We start from the raw sequence: 19,660 nt of genomic DNA, 5'->3' as shown, positions 1-19,660 counted from the left end.
ATGAAAATATTTTGGAATTAGTGGTGATGATTGTACAACTCTGAGAATGTATTAAAAACCACTGAATTGTACACTTTCAAAGGGGTGAATTTTACAGCATGTGGATTACATCTCAATTTTTTTTTTTACTTTTTTATTTAAAAAATTTTTTTTAATATTTGGAGAGGGAGAGGGAGAGAGGGTGAGCAGGGGAGGGACAGAGACAGAGAGGGAGAGAGAAAATCCCAAGGAGGCTCCATGCTGTCAGCACAGAGCCCAGTGCAGGGCTCAAAATCATGAGACATGAGATGATCACCTGAGACAAAATCAAGAGTCGGATGCTTAACTGACTGAGCCACCCAGGCAGCTCCTCAATTTTTTTTTAAAGTTCCTTCTAAAAAAGAGAAAAGAACTTGTTAGGAGTCTTACCTAGCAAAGCAGAGAATAAAAAACCAAAAAGTGTATTTTCTGCCTAAGACAAAGGTAAAACTAGGACAGCCTATTAATTCTTGAATTACATCAACATCACTCCAAACAGCTACCAGTTTTCACTAGTGTTGAAAAAACAAAACAAAACAATTAAAATTATCACAATGGAAAGAAAATGAAAATTTTGAATTGGACACAGAGCTATCTCCAGACAAAAATCACTGACTCTAGAAAACAAAACAAACAAAAACCTCATGGAAAATAATAAACTTCATTTCTATAATTATTTTGCTTTAGGTGAAACCGCACATAACAACCCTGTAAGCCTGAAAGTCTGGCAAGAATGAACATGTTAGGAACAGGGTTAAATGATCCAAAAATATGTTTTATAGTTTAAGAAAAATGTAGAAGCATCCAGTCACTAGTGTTTGGCAGTCCCAGTATGCATCAGGCAAAATTCTATAATTAAATTTTTAAAAGCACCAATGATATTAATTTATATCATCATCCACCAGGGAAAAAAAAGTGTGGCTCAATGAAAGCTGCCACATTGAGGTGTGGATGTGCAGTGCAACCAAGTCAAAGGTAACTTCGGCGTAAAGATACTCTTTCACCTTTTTTTAACATATTACAATGGGAGAAATAGTCAGTTTTGTAACCCTGGCTCCTCCAGGAAGAGACAGACCAGGAACTCTGACTTCCCCAGCAAGATAAGAAAATGGATTAGGAAATAATTATCTTGAAAAGGATGACCAGTAGGGCAAGCTAAAACAATAGTACTGGAAAAGATTCAGTTGTTTGCTCTATACAATAACTGACTCACTTAAAGGGGTAAAAACAATTGTGGAATAAAGATTTTCATCAAAAAAATTTTTTTATCCAATTTCAGAAAATGTTTTTACAGACACTCATGACCTCACCTCTGGGAAGTATTCCATCTACATGTTTCTCGACATGGTACCCATCCTACCAACATAATGATAAGCATGTGATCCAACGATGAGTGGCCAGCAATCCTTTTTTGTTAATGTTAATTTTATGAAGAATATATAAACACATTCATTTGCTTAAAAATGTAAATGTTGGGGCATCTGGGTGGCTCAGTCGGTTAAGTGTCCGACTTAGGCTCAGGTCATGATCTCACAGTTCCTGAGTTCAAGCACAAAGCCTGGAGCCTGCTTTGGATTCTGTGTCTCCTTCTCGCTCTGCCCCTCCCCTGCTCTCTCTCTCCTTCAAAAAAACATTAAAAAAATGTAAATGTTAACAGATAAAACTAAACTTCCTTTTGATCATCATTCCCCCTTCCACAGATATTCTTTATATCAAATCCAAACCCCACTTCAGGAGAACAATTAGTTACTATGCTTGGCACTAGTCCTTTTACTTACTTTTTATTTAAAAAAAAATTTTTTTTTTGAATGTTTATTTTTGAGAGAGACAGAGCATGAGCGGGGGGAGGGGCAGAGAGAGAGGGAGACACAGAATCCGAAGCAGGCTCCAGGCTCTGAGCTGTCAGCACAGAGCTCGACGCAGGGCTTGAACTCATGATCATGACCTGAGCCGAAGTCAGATGCTCAACCGACTGAGCCACCCAGGCACCCCTGGCATTAGTCCTTTTAATCTTACTTGAAAGCTTAAAGATGACATATAAAAAAAGACTATTTTTTTAATGTTTATTTTGAGAGAGCGCATGTGTGAGCACACACCTGCATGCAAGGGGGAAGGGGGAGAGAGAGAATCCCAAGCAAGCTCCACGCTGCCAGTGCAGAGCCTAGTGAGGGGCCCGACCCCACAAACCACGAGATCATGACCTAGCCAAAATTAAGAGTCAGACACTCAACCAACTGAGCCACCCAGGAGCCCTTAATTTTAGTCTTCATATGAAACATTCAAATGTATATTGATTTACCTAGAATTTTTCTTTGAGAATGAGCTACTGATGGGTATTCAGTGTTGCTATTTATTCTTTTTCTTTCTTTTTTTTTAAATTTTTAATGTTTATTTGTGAGAGAGAGAGAGACAGAGTGCAAGAAGGAGAGGGGCAGAGAGAGAGAGGGGGACACAGAATCCGAAGCAGGCTCCAGGCTCCGAGCTGTCAGCACAGAGCCCGACGTGGTGCTCGAACTCAGGAACATGAGATCATGACCTGAGCTGAAGTCGGACGCTTAACCAACTGAGCCACCCAGACGCCCCTTATTCTTTTTCTTTATAGCGCAACACAGCTTTATCTAAGTATTTCCAGAGTATTCAGTTCAGCTTTCCTAGAAACCATTAGTCTTCCTTTTGCACTTTGAGTTGATGGGCTTAATATTTAATCACATAATTACAATAACGAGTTTAACAGATATAAACAGGTTTGGGAACAAGCACCATCCATGATCCACCAGGAGAGAGCGAGCTTCCTGCACAGTCCCCTACCAGCCAGCAGCTTTCAGCCTTCAGAGCATCCAGCATATCCACCAACAGGCTTTACAGAGAGGCAGTGGGGGGAGTTGGTTCATCTGGCAAATGGTTTACATGAGATTCAATTAAAAGAACTCCTCAAAGAAATGCACATGCAGTACATATTCATATGTGCCAGACAATTGAAGTGAATGAAATATTTGTGTGAAAAAGATTTTGCTTTTCCTATTTTCTTTTCTTCTGGCTCACCTTTTCCAAGACTGGTTCTAATTTGAACTGGTTCAGTAGGGTAGGAATTTTTAAGACTTTATTTGCTTACTTATTTACTTACTTACTTACTTAGCATACAACCATAGTTGTTTTTTCATAGCATACAACCACAGTTTGTTTTGGAGGTTCTGTTTTCACTGCTCTTTTGGACACTTTCTACTCTCTCTGTATCTCTCTCCAACCATTCGTTATGACCAAAGGCAAAAATAAAAAGAGAAGTCTGCTGTTGACTCTCACACATTTACCTCCTTTAGCTTGCTCGCAAAGAGTAGACTATATTCCTGAGGACAAAGCAACCCTGCACCTCTCCTGGGTCCACCTCTCAGAGGAGAAGGTAGGAAATGCGAAGCAATGAGCACAAGCTGTCTTAACAGAGTCCTGTGTAAATGGAGGGCCCAGCACGGCAGAGTCCATGACTACACCCACATGCAAATAAAAACTAACCCAAAGGCAGATGGGTATTATATACTCCTAAGTTATTTGTCATAGAATATTCGAATACAAATATTTCAGTTCTTGAAGGGGTTCTACAGATGGTATCTCAGGGAGGGGTCTGCGTTCCCACAACATATATTGGAAGATGGAGACACACTGGTGAAGAAGGAAAACGAGAATTAGGAAAGGAGATTAGAGTTGGCTCACCTTTCCTTTCTTCTGTATCAAACTGATATACTTACATGATTCTCTGTCGTTTCAAATTGACAGTCTGAACCAATTTAAGTTAAATGACTCACTGCTCTATAGATTTTGAAGTTATGTTTAGGTGCATACCAATTTAAAATTGTTATACCTTTCTGGTGACTTAAATCTTTTGGTATTATCGAAATGTATATCATTCTATGCTTCTTGCCTTAAAGTGTGCTTTGATATTAGGAGCACCTGGGTGGTTCAGTCGGTTAAGCGTCCGACTTTGGCTCAGGTCATGATCTCACAGTTTGTGGGTTCGAGCCCGCGTCGGGCTCTGTGCTGACAGCTCAGAGCCTGGAGCCTGCTTCGAATTCTGTGTCTCCCTCTCTCTCTGCCCCCCTCCTGCCCGCACTCTCTCTCTCAAAAATACACCTTAAAAAAATGTTTTTAAGTGTGCTTTGATATTAGTATACTGCACATCAGCTTTCAGGAGGTTAGCATTTGCGTGATTTTTTCTACCCTTTTACTTTCAACCATTCTGTATACACATACCTAAGGTACTTGCCTTGAGAGCAGCTTGTAGACGGATTTGACTGTTCTTCCAGTACGAAAGCTTTGTGCTTTAATGGAGTTTAAATCCATTCATATGTAATTATTGATGTATTTAGAAATCAATCTACCATCTTATTTTTTGTCCTATCTGTTCTATGTACTTTTCTTGCCTTTGGGGGGATTTTTAAAATTATTGCTGTTCTATTTCCCCCTTTATTCACATTTTACAATCTTCTATTATTTTGTTAGTGATTATATTGTAGGAGATGAAAACATGAACCTGACCTACAAAAGCCTTTTTTCTTTTCTTTTCTTTTTTTTTTTTTACACTAGTTTTACTAGTTCCTGGACAGGGGAAAGGACCTTAGAACACCAATTCCTTTCAATTCCTTATCATTTCTACTGTTGTGTATTTTAATTCTATCTTATTTTAAACTCCATATAAAGTCAAATTCCTTTAAATTTGCCAACATATTTACATCTCCTGTAGACAGAGATAGAAGGGATAGAGATCCCTTCCCACATCTCCATGCTCCATCTAGTCATTTACCTTTTGCCTGAAGAACTCTAGTATTTCTTGTTAGCAGATCCTGCTGGTGACAAATTCTCTCAGTTTCCGTTTGTCTCAAAATGTCTTTATTTTCCTTAACTTTTGAAGGTACAAAATTCTAGACAGGCACTTTGAAGACATCATTCTGTCGTCTTTTGGCTTCCATTGTTTCTATCAAGGCTCACTGCATGCCTTTAAATTTAATGTGTATTTTTCCTTTGTCTGCTTTCAGGGTGTTTTCTTTGTCTTCAGTTTTCATCAGTTTCATTTTGAGGTGCCAAAGTGTGGTTTTCTTTATACTTTTCCCCTTGTGGTTCAAAGTACTTCTTAAAGCTGTGACTTGTATTCATAATTGGTTTTGGAAAATTTTTGGCTATTATCTCTTCAAATACTGCTAGTCTGTTGCTGTCAGAAACAGAATCTCTGACTAGTTTCTCTTGATCTCATTTTTTTGAATGTATGAAGTCTCTTCAAATGAGCCATCATATATTAACACACTATATATTATAAGAGAATCTAATAATTGGGATATCTTAAGGGCTTATCTCAGGATAAATTATGCTCCAATTTGAAGGATCCTGTTTTTGGTTTGTTTTTGGTTTGTTTTTGTTTTTGTTTTTTTTAAATACAAATCTTTGGTAGGAATTCAAATTCAGTGGTATGTATGCATAAAACCTACTTCATTGATACCCACTGCATAAGCTATTAATTGGCCAGTTAGTACTTTTATATGAATGTGAGCAAGACTCTATAAAGGTTTTATGCAAATTTATAAATGAATTTAAATTTTTAAAGATATGAATCCATAGTATATTTAATATGTTTTATATTTAAAGCCATTTCTATTTTTTTTTAACTACATTAACAGAAATGCTCCCCCTTAATAGAAACAGATCACTATACATCCCTGAATACATTTTAGGGAGCATTGTACATCGAGTAAGTGGAATTGCAAGTAACACTACCACTATACCAGCACTGTTACTTTCAATCAGGTACCTAGCAGCTAAGAGTACATGACATTGGCCTTCTAATTCGCTTACCAACTCAAAAGCCAATTATTAATTTGTTTATCTTCCATACATAGTAGTTACTCAATGTTTCCTGACTGGCTGCTCTGTTGACTAGTAAAGGTCCCTCAAGTCTGGGTTTATAGAAAATTGACAATGACTCACAAAGAGAGCATCTACGGCAAGAGGCACTTTTAATAGGCACCATTTCAAAAATACCAAATGGTGGAATCAGAAACATATTCAGGTCAGCTTATGATGCTTAGGATGAATTTAGGTCCCTGATAATGACCTGCCATAAAATGAAATAATCTCTGACACTGTATAAAAATATAAAATCTTTTGTGTCTGTAATAGTTTTAGAAAACTAGAAAAGCCAAACTTATAAAGTGTCATTGGGCAAAATGAATTTATATATAAAAGTACATTTTCAACATAACTATAGCTTACCTTCCTTAAAGTGCAAAGATGTATTCTCCTATGTTTATTAAAAACTTTATTACATATTTTCCTAACTATTAGGTATAACAAGTACATGAAGTATAACTGGGATTTCTACTCATGATGCAGGTTTACCAACAGGAAGATAAATTACTGGTTGAGAGGGGGCACAAGCATGCCTCAAGGCTGGAGGCAACTGGCCCCTCCAAGAGGGGACCCCAAGCCCACAGGCTATAACAAACTTATGACCAACTCAATTCAATCAGTAACTTTCATTTTCTGCTCTGGATGGCTGATACTGGCCCACATCTACGTAAATGACAACTTACTGTATTTAACAAGAATCTCTTTTCTTAAACAATTAGGCCTGACAATAATTTGATTATCATCACTTCAGAATGTTCAATAAGATAAAAAGTTCAAAAAGAATTAAAGGGGGAAATAAATATAGAAAGAACCTTTATAGGTGGTCCATACACACAGTCACTCTTAATGTAACAATCCTTTCCTTCTGCCAAAGCTAAAAATTTTAATATCAGTGCCATATGAATCACTGAGAGAGAATGGAGTTTAAGAACAAATGGCTGGGCACCTGGCTGGCTCAGTCGGTTAAATGTCGGACTTCAGCTCAAGTCACGATCTAGTGGTTGGTGAGTTCAAGCCCCATGTCGGGCTCTGTACTGACAGCTCAGGGCCTGGAGCCAGCTTCAGATTCTGTGACTCTCTCTCTGCCCCTTCCCTATTCATGCTCTCTTAAAAAATAAACAAATGTTAAAAAAAAAAAAAAAAAAGAACAAACGGCTTATAACTAGAAAATGGAATGGAAGGGGCACCTGGGTGGCTCAGTCATTAAGCATCTGACCCTTGATTTCAGCTCAGGTCACGATTCATAGGATTAAGCCCCCTATTAGGCTCTGTGTGGACAGTGTGGAGCCACTTGGGATTGTGTCTCTCCCTCTCTCCCCCTACTTCACTCTCTCTCTTGCTCTGTCAAAAGAAATAAACTTAAAAAAAGAAAGAAAATGGAATGGTAGTGGAATAGCATAAGAGGCAAGCTGGCCCATCTCCTAAGAATCTCCCTGCCCGAAGATATGAAAATCTGATTAGAAATGCGCTCGGAAACAAGAAGCTTGCTTATCTGACAACCACTGGGAAAGCTCAAAACTGTGGGTCACATTTGTGTGTCCAATTTGTCCTGCCAGGGTGGTGGAACCATCTGCACCAAGGAGACTGGAGCTCAGATCAGGGACAAGGGAGGTGATGGAAAATTCTGAAGTGTAAAGTGATGGAAGAGACTGAAGGGAGCAAAGAGAGGAAGTAAGGGCCATTCAGCACCCATGTACCTTGGGAGAGAGTAAAAGGAAGAGGAGAAAAGCAGAAAAGAGTGAGAAGATGCCAGAGAAAGGAACCTCCTGCCCGTAGCTGCCTGCTTCCCAGACCCAAAACCATTCACAGAATAGGTCCCCTACAATTAAAGAATCTTTTAAGGGTTAACCAGGAACCTAGTCACCACTGAAAATTTTACCCCCAAGATAATAATTCTGAGACCCTCATGAATAACAACGTGAATATAAGATGACTACGTTTGAATTACATTTTAAGTCATTCCTACTTTGGTAGAAATATTAGGTCACAAATAATACTTCCTTAGAATGCTTCCTTCAAAGCAACTTGAAAAAGTACATGAAAAAAAAAAATCATCAAAACTTACCTCAAAAGAGGTATTTATTTTTTTAATTAAGATAAAATCAGGGGGCGCCTGGGTGGCTCAGCCGGTTAAGAATCTGACTTCGGCTCAGGTCACGATCTTGAGGTTTGTGAGTTCAGGGCCCACATCAGGCTCTGTGCTGACAGCTCAGAGCCTGGAGCCTGCTGCGGATTTTGCGTCTCCTCCTCTCTGCCCCTCCTCCACTCATGCTCAGTCCCCTTCCCTCCCTCCCTCCCTCTCAAAAATAAACATTAAAAATTTTTAAAAAGATAAAATAAGTAATAACAACAGTGTACATCACAAGTTACCTTCCAAAATGGCTTCACTGAGATATAATTTACATACCATAAAATTCCCCCATTGTAAGTATACAACTCAATGATTTTAATAAATGTATGGAGTTGTAAAACCATTATCCCAATATTCACACGTTTTTAAAAATGTGAGTTGTCAGTAGACAATAAAACAATCTACTTTTCTCACAATGCAAATGGATGCCGACAATCACATGGGTATTTAAACATAAGAAGCAATATCTAAAAGGCCTGCCCCAAGAACCAGGCCTCCAGTGGAGGCCGAGAGCACCACAAGGCTCTGCCAGACTTCTCTTTCTTCCCTCCAGGGCCCTTGACGGCTGGGGTTTTCCAATGGCTTTTCAGGAAAATACTGAGGCAAGGCTAGTGACACTCCACTCATTCATCTCTAAAGTAGGTTGAAGATTTCATGTCATCAGTGTCCTAGCCAAGTCTCTGCGGCAGACTAAAATCACACTTTTTAAACCACATGCATAATACATTTTACCATTTTAATGATGGAGACATCTTCCCCACGTCAACAGTAGAGAAGGAGCAGATGGCCAGCACAATCTGAATGAACGAGAGCTACCGCGGTGAACCGTGTCTCTGGCTGTTCAATACTACGACTAGTAATTCACTTAATTACTAAACCAAGAGCCTCTATTGCCACTTCAATCAAGATTCCTTACAGTTTTCACGCTATTCCTGAAAATCTCATGGAATATATATTTTTCTTTCTATATTCAGACACTTCTTACCCTAACTGAGCTTATCTTATCTTCAAAATAGATTTTTTTTTTCCAAAATAGATTTTGATTTAAAGAGCTTTTGTGATCCATTTAAAGCCTCCAGCCTCATGCAACCTCTTCATGGAGATCTCCGCGAAGGTACGACTATCTCCCCGGCATCGCACAGAAAACAGGAAAGATCAATCATGTGGAAAGATCAATCATGCATCTTTTTTGCACAGCTGCTGACTCCGCCAAGAGCCATCTATCTCTTCTCGCTCTCTGCCCTTACCCTAGCCTTTTCCAGATTACCTCGCTCATTTCTCAGGCCTTGCTTCAGACATCGAGTCCCCAGGGCTGCCTTCCATCCAGGACCCGCACGCACCAGTCAGGCCCCTCTGCCACGTGCTTCACCACATCCCACACTCTTCTCCAGAAGCTGAAGTCTAATGAGCACACAGTGTGACTGGGTAATTAATGTCTAGCTCCTGGATCCAATCCTAGACTCCTAGAAGCTTTGAGTTTTGTTCATCCTGTGATCCGCAGCACTGAGTGCAGACCATGACACGCAGTAGGCGCCCCATAATTATTCATTACAGTAGTATTTGCTGTATATTTATGAGTAGCCCTGCTATAGGCCAGCACGGGAGGACACAGCAATGAGCACAAGAGAAACAGCTCCTGTCTTCCTGGAGCTTATCCTAGGAGATGGGGTGAGAGAGCGCCATGAGAAAAAAGGAACACAAAAAATTAATGTGTAATTACAAGTGTGATAAGAGTATCATTCTTATGTCCCCCTAGACCCTACAATGGATTAAAAAAAAAAAAAGTGTTGATATTTCATGGTGCTTTTCCTCACCTATTTACCATGTTACATGTCCCTATTTTCTGCTCCTCAAATCGGTAAACCCCACTGATCAAACCAAAGTCAGACACATTCAAGTTGTCAGAGATAGCCTACATTACACCCTCGCTTGAACGTGGAACTGCTCGCAAACGTGTGGGGAAGAGGCCTTCCTCATATTGTGACCCTATTTCAGAGACAGGGTCTTAAGGAGGTAATTACGTTAAAATGAGGTCATTAAGGTGGGTCCTAATCCAGTGTGATTGGTGCCCTTGTAAGAGGAAATTTGGACACAGATACACACAGAGAAAGGCCAGTGTGAAGACAATGTGAAGACAATGTGAAGACACAGGGAGAAGACAGCCATCTACAAGCCAAGGACAAAGACCTCAGAAGAAACCACTCGCCAACACCTTGACCTCGGGACTTCTGGCCTTCAGAATCGGGAGAAAATACATTTCTGTTCTTTAAGCCTCCCAGTCTATGGGACTTTGCTATGGCAGCCCTCACAAACTAATACTGTTCCTAAGTCACACCTGCTGACACTCCACAGAGCTCAGAGTTCAGTGACAGTCAGGAACAGTGGCATGGCTCACCCACGCCGCTGTTAAGACTGTCAATGACATCTGTTCAAATAAACTTATGTTCCCATCACACTAGACAAGAACAAAAATTCGTGCCTTGAAATGCAGAGAATAAGTAGGAGGGAAACAGGAGTGAAAAAGAGTTTAAGTACAGACATGTTATCCCCCCCGGCCCCATCCTCTACCCCCAGAAGGGAAGATGCTCCCAGGGGAACATGCATCTCAAATCATTACATTAGATCCGGTACATCCAGCGAACGAACCTCCAACCGGCCGAGCTGATGGTGTGGCCAGAGCAAGAGCTTTAGGGGGCCCTAAGGAGGCCTGGGGATGAGGCATCACAGGGCAGAGAATGCAGGGAGGGAAGAAGGCAGGGAGGGAAGAAGGGTGGGGAACTGGGGGGGGGGGGGGGGGGGAGTGACACACTGGGGTGTGGCTGCAGTTAGCTCTTGTGGGTGGTGGGTGAGGGAAGAAAGAGCAGCAGGGGGCCCAGAAAAGATGTTCCTTTGCTTCCTCTCCACTCCCCCTCTTAAGAGCCAAACCTCAAAAGGGATGTGATGAGAGGGAGGGAAAAAAAAGTACAGAGATTACTTTCCCTGCCTTTCTTACATTTTCTTTCTCCACCTCCCCCTTTTCCAAAATCCTGGAGAACAGGTATCCCCAGTGCTTACCAACCACTTGTTCTGAGTCCAAAGGCAAGCGGTGCAAGGAGGGAAAGAGCATATAAACAGAGGCTGACCACAGGAGATGCCCATGTTCACCACCTCCAAAATGCCCACACTTTCACTGCATCACAAACTCATCGACCAACAACGTCTATCTGTTCATTGCTTGTATGAGACAACTTTGCATCGTCTGCCCAGTCCAAGGCCTCCTACTCTGATCAAAGTAGTAAACCTCTGGAGCGTAGTTGAACTTTGAGAACCAGGGGAGGCCCATGGCCCAGACAGCACCAATAGGAATCTCTTTTTAGGGGTCTGAACTAGACTCCCTACTCAATCCCTGATGGCTATAGGCAATCTCCGGGGGTTGTAGGGAACAGGAGCCGTTGTTGGGCTTGAGGGCTGAGAGTATCATTTATGAGCAGAAATTTTGTCCTACATACACAGAAACAGAAAGCCACAAGAAGAGAAAAATAAAGGAGATACATAGGAAAGCGGTGCTCAGAGACCCCCTGCCCCAAAATGTAATCTCAGATCCTGTAAAACATCCACTTCTTGGTTTTGGTCCCTGGGGTTTCTAATAAAGCTTCGTTTTCTGTATGCTGATAGGTTTATTTTTGCAACCAAAAGAGGCTTAATAAAATAGTGATAATTTATTAAGTACCTCCAGGTATATTACCTCATTTAGACTCACAATACTGGGGGGGGGGGGGTAGAAAGGAGGGCAGTTATTTTTAATCTTGTTTTACAGGTTACAAAGCAGAGGCTCATGGGCATGGTGGCCACAGTGAATCAGCCTCCTGGGATACAAGCTTTGTAAAGTCTCCTCCAATGTTGGCTCTGGATTTGGCTATGGGACTTACTTTGGCCAATGGGATATTAGCAAGCTCGATAAACCTTCTCATACTGACACTTGTCTTCTTGGCACTCAGCCACCACCTTGGAAAAATGTCCAGGTATCCAAGAGAGAGAGAGGACCTAAGGGAGGCCTTGTGTGTAAGAGAGGATTTACACGGGCAGAGATGCCCCTGGAATGAAAACAGATACCGCAGGCAAAATCCTGGGTGGACACGGTCACATGAATGACACCAGATGACAGAAGAGAAAGAGCAGAAGAGCTGCTTGGTCAATCCATAGTATCATGTGATATTTTATGTTGTTGTTTTAAGGCATTAAATCCCAGGGTCTTAGCAATAGGTAAACAAAACAGATGTTAAGTAACCCCCTCTATTTCTCAAAGCTAAGAAATAAAGCTTGGATCCAGATCTCCTGATTTCAGCGATTTATTCACTGCTGTAGGATGTGACTGAAACTGAAGAAAAATAACTCAAAAGTTTCATAAGCTTCATTTAAACAATAGAAAATGAGTTTTAGCTCAGAACACTCAGCTATGAAATTATCCTGTCAGCATATAAATGAATTAAAAATATATTTATGTAAATGTGGACAGGTAGGAGAATGTTACTAAAATACTTAGCATGGTTATACAATGTCTAAATGCTTTTCTCCTTGTACCACAGAATTATAAAACTACCAAAGACAGAATATCCAACAATGCTTTTTTTTTTAATGTTTATTTATTTTTGAGAGAGAGAGAGAGAGAGAGAGAGAGAGAGAGAGAGAATGGGGGAGGGGCAGAAAGAGAGGGAGATACAGAATCCAAAACAGGCTCCAGGCTCTGACCTGTCAGCACAGAGCTTGATGCGGGGCTCAAACTCACAAACCATGAGATCATGACCTGGGCCGAAGTTGGACACTTAACTGACTGAGCCACCCAGGTGCCCCGTGGTACTATTTCTAACAGCAAAAATAACCCCCTAAACAATTACCCAATGACAGGAAAAAGGACAAATTTAGGATATATTCATACAATAGTGAAAATAAAAAACTAAAGCTTCATATATCAACATGGATAAATCTCAAAAACATCAAATTAAGTCAGGGAAAAAAAGAAGTAAAAAAAAACCACAAACAGCTTAATAGTAAAGTCCCCAAATACAAACCTTAGCAACTTACTACTTAGGGATACATATGTAATAAAAGCAGTAATGAAAATCAAGGGAATAATAAACACAAAATTAAAAATAGTAGGTGCTCTATGAGCACCTGGGTGGCTCAGTAGGTTAAGCGTCCAACTCTTAACCTCAGCTCAGGGCTTGATCTCAGCTCCACGCTGGGTGTAGAGCCCACTTAAAAATAAAATAATAGGTGCTCTTGAAGGGAAGGAAGCAGGATACACTTGGAGAAAGGCACAGTGAGGGATCCAAAGACCTTGGTCATGTTTCATTTCTCAATTTGGGTGGCAGATATATGTATGTTTTACAACCTATACTGTATGTCTATAATAAATAGCTTTTTGTATCTATGATACATTTCATAATAAAAAATTTATTTAAGACTTTATTTTATTGTTTTAAGTGACCTCTACACCCAACGTGGGGCTCAAACTCATGACTCCAAGTCACATCCTCTACCAATTGAGCCAGCCAGGTGTCCCGATAAAAACAAATTTTAAAAAACAACCAAAGAATCTAACAAAGGAAAATTAGATGGTCTCCAGTAATAGGTGCTTTACAACACAGAGAAAGCAACCTAGCTCCCAAATGCATAACAATTTTATTTTATTTTTTAAAGATTCTATTTTTAAGTAATCTCTACATCCAATGAAGGGCTTGAACCCACAACCCTGAGATCAAGAGTCACACACTCTACCCACTGAGCCAACCAGGTGCCCCTACTTTTAGAAGAGTAAAAAAGGGCATACTACAGAGGTAGCTAGGCTCCCAATTACACAGTAATTATGGTAAAGCTGCCTATAGTTTTTAACTCATTAAAACTGATGCCAAAGGAAAAATAGATATTTAAATATAGTACTTAAAATATTTCAGTTAGTCCTTTTCAGGACTTTTTGGAACCTGCCTATAAAACATCTCTTTTCTCATCAACAAAATTCCCTCTGAACCCCAGATACAAGTGTCTGTCTTTTTTTTTTTTTTTTTTTAATTTTTTTTTCAACGTTTATTTATTTTTGGGACAGAGAGAGACAGAACATGAACGGGGGAGGGGCAGAGAGAGAGGGAGACACAGAATCGGAAACAGGCTCCAGGCTCTGAGCCATCAGCCCAGAGCCTGACGCGGGGCTCGAACTCCCGGACCGCGAGATCGTGACCTGGCTGAAGTCGGACGCTTAACCGACTGCGCCACCCAGGCGCCCCCAAGTGTCTGTCTTTGAAGCAAGGGCCTGGTGAATAACCTAGACCTTTCATCAGTTTGCCCTGGAAAGGGCCACACTGCATGCTAAGAGAACCATGCCCTTCCTTAGCCAGAGTTGATTGCATCCGGGATGGACAGCTGACCAAAGTAGGCCAGTCATGGCCTGCCACGTGCCTATCTGTGCAGTCTTAGTCCTATCACCCTCTCCCTTGAAATCAGTGCAGTTTGTGTAGTTTTGTCAGAGCACCTACCACAATTATCAGACAATTTCATATTTATTTCAGTGATTACTGACCAATACCTGTCTTCCCAAACTGTAAGCTCCACAACAAGGGTGAAAACAGGTCAGTTTTTTCTCACAATTGCGTTCTACCAACTAGTATAATTCCTGACACATAGTAGGTATTCAATTTTTTTTTTTCTTTAAGAGGAAGAAAGGGTTGTAAAATTATCCCTCCTCCTCCCTCAAGCTTTATTTTTATTTCATGAAACTTACATGGAACTTTATCTACTTTGGGCAGACCTAAAATTAACGCAAAGGAATCAAAGCCATAACAGAATCCACATTCATCCTCAAAGAAGAAAATATCATAGGATGCCACATTAAATTTGACAAATTTAAGGACTTGATAGAAACATACCTGAATGAAGCTGAATTTTCCCAATAACACCTTCTACCAATCCCAAACAAATGGGATTCCAGGCAAGAAGTAGATCAGTAGCTAAAATAAAATAAGAAGCAATCATGAGAAAATATTCATCAGAAAACATATTAAAACAATAGCAGCCTATTCTAAATGATCAACATCCCCAAAGGGCAGTTATGAACATCCAGAATTGTAAAGCAATTTGTGAAAAAGCATTAACTCCGAGGTCTGAATTAAGGTTTCTGACATCAGGACGTGATGGGGAGAGAAATGACAAGCCGAAATTCTACTCTGATGGGAGGCAGTACTTTGGCGCCCTGCAGTGGAGGAAAGAGGCTGGTACATTGCAAGAGGGCAAGTTAGAGGAGTTCTCTAACCATCCTGTGGCCCATAGCTAGTCCCAGATTCAAAGACAAGGCCTGAGAAACAGCCACAGAGATGTCGACTTGCTGGATCACACACTGGAAAATATGTTTTCCCAAAGAAGCTTACACCAAGCAAAGAAGTCCAGAAAGCCAGTGCTCTTTTATGTGACTTCTCTGGCAAAGGCAGTAAGAACCACTGCCATTTCCTGAGTGTCTACCATGTGCCAGGCATCCCAATCAGGGGTCCTTAGAACAGAACAGAATGCTTTGGTGACTCTTCTCAATTCTCCCAAGAATGGCACATAACTGATATTATTCTCCACGACCAGACAAGAAGCTAATTCATTACACACAGTGGATGTGTGAGAACGTCAGGGCTTAATTCTCTTGTGAGAGAAACCCAGGTTGCAAAAGTCTGTTAAATACACGGAGATAAATGTAGCTCTAATGGTAACTCAATAGCTGGAAAAAATTACCAAGAATGAAAACAATATTTGTCTTAGCAGGAAATTTAAATTACATTTTAATTATTACCATTTAAATTTTATTTTAGTGAAATTTATAATCAATCTATAACTCACAGGGTAATTACAGACTCAATAGTTCATAGTCTCCAAATTCATTTGAGTTTTGACTACTGTATCTTAAATGTCTTTGTTGTTAATGATCTACTCAGTGGGAGGCATATGAAGTTGACTCCTCTTTGGGCAGAAATGCAATTCAAACCAGACCTGCATGACTCATGGTCTGTGCTCTTAACCATCCTGCTACAGAACCTATACATGGAACTAACCAATAAGAAGATATTTACATTTTAAGTAATATGCATTCTTACTATAAAAGTAATACTGTACAAAATTGGGAAAAAGTATTTTATCACTCCCATTCCACCAGCCAGATAACTTATTTTGCTATGTTTAGGGTCATAGTTTGTGTGCATACCAAATCACAAGACTGCAAATATAGCAGTATATGCAAATTGTTTTTCTTATAACATGAGTATTGTCTCATGTCTTTAAAACACTCTTCAGGGCACCTGGGTGGCTCAGTGAGTTAAGTGTCTGACTCTTGATTTCAGCTCAGGTCATGATCTCACAGTTTGTGAGATCGAGCCCCATGTTGGGCACTATGCTGACAGTGCAGAGCCTGCTTGGGATTCTGTCTCTCCCTCTCTCTCTGCCCCTCCCCCACTTGTGCTTTCTCTCTCTCACTCTCAAAATAGATAAACTTAAGAAAAAAAAAAACAAACACTTCAAAACTATAACGTCACAGCTACGTAATTTTCCACCACAGGAAGCACTTCTTCACTCTTGGGCATTTAAGTGATTTCTAGTTTGTCCCTATTATTAAAATATACTGTAATAAATGATGAACATTATGCAAATATTGTATTGCCTCCCTAATTAACAGCTTTAGGGCAGATTCCTAGGAATGAAATTCGTAGGTGAAAAAAAAAAAAATTTAAATATTCAATTCAAATATTCAAATATTACCAAATTGCTTTCTACAAAGGTTATATACCAAGTTAAGATTTCTGCCAGAAACATATAAAAATTCTTGTTTTAAAACATGCTTGTGGGGGCGCCTGGGTGGCGCAGTCGGTTAAGCGTCCGACTTCAGCCAGGTCACAATCTCGCGGTCTGTGAGTTCGAGCCCCGCGTCAGGCTCTGGGCTGATGGCTCGGAGCCTGGAGCCTGTTTCCGATTCTGTCTCCCTCCCTCTCTGCCCCTCCCCCGTTCATGCTCTGTCTCTCTCTGTCCCAAAAATAAATAAACGTTGAAAAAATAAATAAATAAAATAAAAAAAATAAAACACGCTTGTGGCCATTCAGAATTTCTTTTTTAAATTGTTCTCATTTGCTGGCATCCATTGCCTAAATGATGTTTATTTTCTTTTCATTGCTGATAAAATTAAACTTCTAATTATAAAACTGGCTTATGTTTCTTCTATGATTTTGCTATTCATATTTCCTAACACTTTTTTTTATATTCCTTATTGATTTGAGTCCCTTTTATATTAAAGACATCAACTCTGACATATTTACAAATGTTTTCAGTTCTTAATTTTTATACACAACCTTTTTTCATTATCTTTACACCTAAAAAGCTGTTCTTTACCCAGTATTAAATATTTATTAATTTTATCTTTGTTAATTTTTAAAAGCTTAACTCTACTGGAATTCATGCTGGTGTGTAGACTAAAAATACCCTGATTTCTTTTCAAAGAGTGTGCCAGAATCTCTATCAGGCAGTCCAAGTCTCAACATCTGCCAACACAGATGCCCCTCTAAGCAAAGAGCTCCAATCACCCATAACCCTTCACCTTGACCTCAAATGAACAGACCACAATTTTGTGACTCTATCCTTTGGGACCAAATGAGCTATAGCAATAAGAAAGAGGAAACAAAGTTAGAGGTAAAGCAGTCACGAACAGTCACATAGAAGAAGCGGAACTTGAAGCATAAGTAAAGCAGCAAAAAATAAATAAATAAATAACGCAGAGGAAAGTGCAAAGTTTGTTCTGGAATGTGTCCCTTCACTGGAGAAATGCTTATCAAGTACCTGCCAGGGACCAGGCACTGTACCAGGCTATGTAGGTAGATATTAAAATAAAGGAACAAGCTGTCTAGAACAGAAGACCAATGGCGTGGTGAAGATGTGGATTGATAAGACTGGAAAAAGTAAAGTGAGGCCAATTGTGGCGAGATGTGAATAAAAAACTAATGAGTGTGTGCTTCCTGGAGACCAGGGCAGGCAGATAATGGCATAAATAAAACAAGACTGCAGCCAGGGATTAGCTGACAGTATTGACAGGAGGTGGAGACTGAGAGCAGGGAAAGGAACAACTAGATGATTGTTGCAAGGGTCTTAGCCGGACGGGACCTGGAGCTACATAGCTTGAGGGTGGGGTGGACAGTAAGTGAGGACTGCACAGGAGGTTAACAGAAAACACCTCGAAGAAAGCCAGGGAAGGATGGGAAAATAGTAAGTAAAAAAAGACATTGAAACAGCTCTTCTGAGTGGGAGAAGAAGGAGAGGGGGCAGGGCAGAAAGGACAGGGTATACAACGGCTGAAAGAAAAGGTCGGTGAGAACCTCCTAATTCAATACCCTTTTCCATCTTTGGCATTTTGAACCACAAGAACACATTAGCCATTCAAGAAAATTTTAACTTAAAAAAAAAAACAACTGGAAAAACTATAAGGATGACCAAATTTTGTGCTCTAATGACTGAAAATAGTCACAGATAATCTTTGAGATCCAGAGAGAGCCAGTTAAACCCGTTAAGACTGAGTTTCTTGGGAATGCAAGCTGGTGCAGCCACTCTGGAAAACAGCATGGAGGTTCCTCAAAAAACTAAAAATAGAACTACCCTATGACCCAGCAGTTGCACTACTAGGCATTTATCCACGGGATACAGGCGTGCTGTTTCAAAGGGACATGTGCACCCCAAGTTTATAGCAGCACTATCAACAATAGCCAAAGTATGGAAAGAACCCAAATGTCCATCGATGGATGAATGGATAAAGAAGATGTGGTATATATATACAATGGGGTATTACTCGGCAATCAAAAAGAATGAAATCTTGCCATTTGCAACTATGTAGATGGAACTGGAGGGTATTCTGCTAAGTGAAATTAGTCAGAGAAAGACAAAAATCATATGACTTCACTCCAATGAGGACTTTAAGAGACAAAACAGATGAACATAAGGGAAGGGAAACAAAAAGAATATAAAAACAGGGAGGGGGACAAAACAGAAGAGACTGAAATATGGAGAACAAACTGAGGGTTACTGGAGGGGTGGTGGGAGGGGGGATGGGCTAAATGGGTAAGGGGCACTAAGGAATCTACTCCTGAAATCACTGTTGCACGATATGCTAATTAACTTGTATGTAAATTTTTAAAAATAAAAAAATAAAATTAAAAAAAAAACAACACTGAGTTCCTAATGTAATAATCAAGGAGAAATAAGAACCAGAGGAGATATTCAAGGAGGAAAAGAAAACAGAAGATGATGAAATCAAAAGTATAGGTGTAAAAGTTGCCCTTGGAAAGGAAGGTCACTACCTTTCTCTAAGTCTGGGAGAAGGTGAAAAGCTAAATATAGCAATGGAGAAGCAGCAAATGAATTGATCAGATGGCCTTGACTCAGTAAAAGCAGGAGTCAAAGTCATCTTCGCTTTAGCAGGGGGGAGGGAAGTTCGGAGGGAGATGGAGAGGGGCACCAGAGGCTTGGCTTGGCGAAGGGAATCCAGAAAGTCAATTTTTAAATGTTTTATGTGTGCATGAAACTCAGTGTTTTCAAGAAAAAAAGGTGTCAATCCATTAGTGGGTCATGAAATCAATTTTG

At 40.1% G+C, this 19,660-nt stretch overlaps 1 protein-coding gene across 4 annotated transcripts in view; it reads right to left on the bottom strand.

The window, feature by feature from the left end:
• Positions 1–19,660, bottom strand: part of INPP5F (inositol polyphosphate-5-phosphatase F) — a 91,095-nt gene that overhangs the window by 53,914 nt on the left and 17,521 nt on the right. For all 4 annotated transcript variants that reach the window (XM_086681014.1, XM_086681010.1, XM_086681012.1 and 1 more), the window contains exon 2: positions 14,938–15,018. In XM_086681014.1, the coding sequence (XP_086537140.1) occupies positions 14,938–15,018 (81 nt within the window). The remainder of the gene's footprint in view (positions 1–14,937; positions 15,019–19,660) is intronic.

This window comes from Puma concolor, chromosome D2 (genome assembly GCF_028749965.1).
Source record: "Puma concolor isolate L17-30 chromosome D2, mPumCon1.1.hap2, whole genome shotgun sequence".
Taxonomy (NCBI): domain Eukaryota; kingdom Metazoa; phylum Chordata; class Mammalia; order Carnivora; family Felidae; genus Puma; species Puma concolor.
The sequence above is the reverse complement of the archived record's forward strand: the minus strand, read 5'-3'. Positions and strand labels throughout refer to the sequence as shown.